The following is a 3647-nucleotide window of genomic DNA, read 5'->3' as shown; positions in this document are numbered from 1 at the left end:
AGGGTGGTGGTGTTGGTTGTGTATCTGGGAGGTGTGGAGGAGGGCTGGTTATAAAGGAAGGGCTGGCGTTGGCGGGGGTGGGCGGTTTTTAATCGCTAAGCATAGAAGCCTATAGCACTGAAGTTTAATCCTGAACAGAGTATCTGAGGGTCAGCTTATGGATTCCATATGCCACCTATGTCCAATGACCAAAGTTTAATCCTGAACAGAGTGTCTGAGAGTCAGCACATGGATTGTGGTAATCTAGCTTACAGCATACATTTTGATTTAGTTCTCCAACTGCTCAAATTTTATAGACGTCTTTCATGCTCAAAAAGCAAGGATCGTGTGCGCGGTGAGGCTCAGACAATAATTTATTTCTCTTATGATCCAGGAAATTAAACAACAAGGATGACAAATACAAAGAACATCATATAAATATCCTACGTCCGCGATGCATGTCTCATAGGATCAATCGGCCACACTTGCATATCCTTCTTGCTGAAGAATTTCTTTTCGTGCCCCTCCTTTCCACACGCAAATTCCGTATCGCTTGGGTGCAAAATCTTAGACCCATCTGTACAAAAAGCACACCTGCTTCTGAAGCGGCACAACGGCTTTTCTGTCAACATAAATAGGGAAGGACATATAGAGAATTAGCTAGGGTTGATCAAATTGCATATATATACAGCACGGTTAGCTGGTATGGTTGATTATGCACCTAAGATGGTGCATGTTTGAACATTTGGTCTGCGGGTCCACTCATTGAAGCGTAGCTCGGCAAAGAAGTGTTGGAACTCATCATCTTTTTTTTTAAACTGTCCAGCAATTGCTAGTTATTTCATTGATTCATAGCAGGGAGAACATGGTAATAACAAAAAGTGTGTGGCGGTCAGGGACCAAGGAAAAAAATGGAGAGAAAAGTGAAAAAAAAAAGGTAAGCTCCGGCGCGCCAAGAAACCGACGTGGTACCAGAAACGTTCCCTGAAACTGATACCAGTGGCCTTCATCTCCGTGGTCAGCTCGGCGGGATACTCGAAGTCGGCGCCCTGCGTCAAGACAGTACTAGCAGATGATGCACATCCAAGAGGATCGAAACTGAAGATTGTAGAATTGGGAAGCCGCTAGGTCCCCTGAGTTGCTGGGAGTACCTACCGGGTTTTTGGAGTTGTAGTGTTTGAGGGCGCAGCGGACAAGCTTACAAACAGCGGCGGAGTCGACCTTGCTGTCAATCAGAACAAAAGGTAAACATGGTCCTATCGTTCGTTCGTTATTCGACATAATTCTTGAATTAAATATAGAAAAGAAGAAATTGGGTACTACCCCATTCACAAATATAAGATGTTCTACGATTAGCCTTTTTCTGAATTGGATGTATATAGAGACATTTTAGGGTGCGTTTGGGAGCTAAGTATTTTTTGAAGTTTTCTAGTAATACTGTGGTTTCTAAAAAAACTTCAGTATTAAATACTTTGAGGTGTTTGGATAAAAAAAATATTGTAGCTTAAGAAACCATAGTATCTGTAAAACTGTGGTATTTTTGTAGTATTTGAAAAAGAGGTCGGGACTTCTTTTTTTAAAACTGAGAAACGCTGGCTCATTGGTCTCTTTGAGTTCATCTTCTTATGACCAATACTTTGCTAGATGATTTTTGCGGGTGAACATGCTAGATGATAGATCTATCTGGCCAGAGTACACATACGGATGACTTATTAGCCCCTGCTCCTTTTTACCACTGCTTCTTCTAGACGCGCAAGCTGCACCTTCAGTGCCTGTCAGAATGCTCCATCTTTGATGGATCACAAAAGATAACTCGACTATGTGTCCTAGCATCCAGTAGAGAACGTGCCCATGCCCAGCATGCATACGGCGGCCGTTAGCACGAGTTGATCCAGCCGTGAGTGCAGCTAGGTATGGTCAAGATTATCCATGCAACAACAGAACAATCTGTCAAAATCAGAGAAACTTAATAAAACTGCCCTTTGCCAAACGCCTCCACGGTTTTACCAAAACTTAGAAAAACTATACTTTTGAGAAACCAAAGTATATTGTCCACACATTAAAATACAGAGGTTTTGAAATACTGTGGTTTTGAAAAAACTGCGTTGCCAAACTAGGTGTTAGTGTGTTTGTTAACTCATTTCAGCCCGCACATAGTCCATACTGAAATAGTATTATTTTTTTCTAAATGGGTTGTATTTTTTGGAAACATCTGAACGGAGGGAGTATATAGATATATTTTTAACTCATTTCAATCCATATGTAATTTATATTAAAATATCTAAAACATCTGAACGGAGGGAGTAGCTAACTAGCTGGGACTGGGGTAATGAGCGTGTAGGTGGGAGGAACGTACTCTAGTGCCAACGTGGGGTGGCCAGCATTTGCTCTGGCCACGAGTTCTTGGAAGCTTACTGGATCGTATCCGTCTAACCGAGCTAGCTCCTGGTTTGTCATACGGCGGGTGCACTCCTTTATGGTAGGAGAGCGGAGGGGGCGTGCGCCATGATCAGCCTCGCCCGCGGCACCGGCACCGGCACCGGCAGCCGAAGAGAGGAAGGACCCCATCGATCGATTCTGCGTCTGCAGATCGATCGGATCGGGCACGCGTTAGGGAGAGAGGGCCAAAGGCTGGATCTAGAGGATCAATCAGCAGATCAGAGGAAATAGCACGATATTGACGGATCAATCCACTCACGGATAGCCTGAATTAAGAGGTTGGCTACAAGTAGCTAGGGTTTACACTTGGGGAAAGGAGAAGATGAAGCCGATCCACCGGATGCGGCTGGGTTTAATGGCTGGTTGGTGCCAGCAATCACGGAGCCTATGAACGTCTCTGTCTATCGCTGTTTTTTTTTTTTTTAGAAACGTCTGTCGCTGGCTTGGCCTGGTCGATGAGAGCCGCTGATCGCCACTTTCGAGACGGAATACTTTGAGCGTCCATCAATTTAGCGCACCGGTTCGGCTCTTCTTCAGTCCAACTGTCGAATTCTTCAGTTTCGTCCGAGTAGGCGAATTGCAGGCTTGATGTAGGTCATGAGAGCATCTTCAACCGGCGCCCGGTCGCGCCGCGCGCAAAAAATAGATATGCCACGTGCGCATCGCCTGGTTTGGCGTGACGCGCAGCGCTGGCTCCAGCAGCCGCGCTAAAATACAGCGCGCGCAACTCGCCGGTGTATTGCATATAGCATTTTCAACACAAAATGATAAACATTTTCAACACAATAAAAATTTCACACAAAACAGGTTGATGAAGTTCATGCCCACAAGTTTAAAATCATACCCACAAGTTCATCCAACCAAGTTCAAAATGCAAATCAAGTTCAATACACAAATGAAGAGACACATCATTCCTCGTCCTCGTCCTCGTCTTCGTCCTCGTCCTCATCTTCGGAAGACGATTCTTCCGCCTTCGAAGATGAATCTTCCTCCCTCTCCTCATCGCGCACCGCATCACGTGAAGCTCCGACGGTGTTGGCAAGATCTTCAACGGCATCTTGGAGGTGCCGGAGCCGTCCGCCACCTTGTTTTTCTTCGCTGATGTCTTGCCCTTCTTTGGCCGCGCCGCATTGGGGAGCTTTGAGGAGGAGGGGGCGGCGGCTCGGGCCGGCGCCGGCGCGATGCCACCCGCCGCCGAGGTCATCCGCGGCGACATGAAGAGGCCGCGC

General features: G+C 46.2%; 1 protein-coding gene across 1 annotated transcript; it reads right to left on the bottom strand.

The window, feature by feature from the left end:
* Nucleotides 1-815: 815 nt before the first annotated feature.
* On the bottom strand, nt 816-2745 carry LOC119283394. The gene is made up of 3 exons (XM_037562957.1): nt 2336-2745; nt 1135-1204; nt 816-1028 (listed from the first exon to the last, which is right to left on the bottom strand). Exons 1-3 carry the CDS (start codon nt 2545-2547, stop codon nt 816-818), a joined length of 495 nt encoding a protein of 164 aa, XP_037418854.1. The 5' UTR covers nt 2548-2745.
* Nucleotides 2746-3647: the final 902 nt, after the last annotated feature.

The sequence above is a fragment of the Triticum dicoccoides genome, chromosome 4A (assembly GCF_002162155.2).
Source record: "Triticum dicoccoides isolate Atlit2015 ecotype Zavitan chromosome 4A, WEW_v2.0, whole genome shotgun sequence".
Taxonomy (NCBI): Eukaryota; Viridiplantae; Streptophyta; class Magnoliopsida; order Poales; family Poaceae; genus Triticum; species Triticum dicoccoides.
Note: the sequence above shows the minus strand (reverse complement) of the source record. Positions and strands in the feature narration are given on the sequence as shown.

Coding starts and splice junctions, on each gene's coding strand:
- LOC119283394 (XM_037562957.1), bottom strand. CDS start 2,547: ATGGGGTCCTTCCTCTCTTCGGCTGCCGGTGCCGGTGCCGGTGCCGCG. Junction 1,205..2,335: donor CACCCCACGTTGGCACTAGA/GTACGTTCCTCC, acceptor TCTGATTGACAG/CAAGGTCGACTCCGCCGCTG. Junction 1,029..1,134: donor ACTACAACTCCAAAAACCCG/GTAGGTACTCCC, acceptor GTCTTGACGCAG/GGCGCCGACTTCGAGTATCC.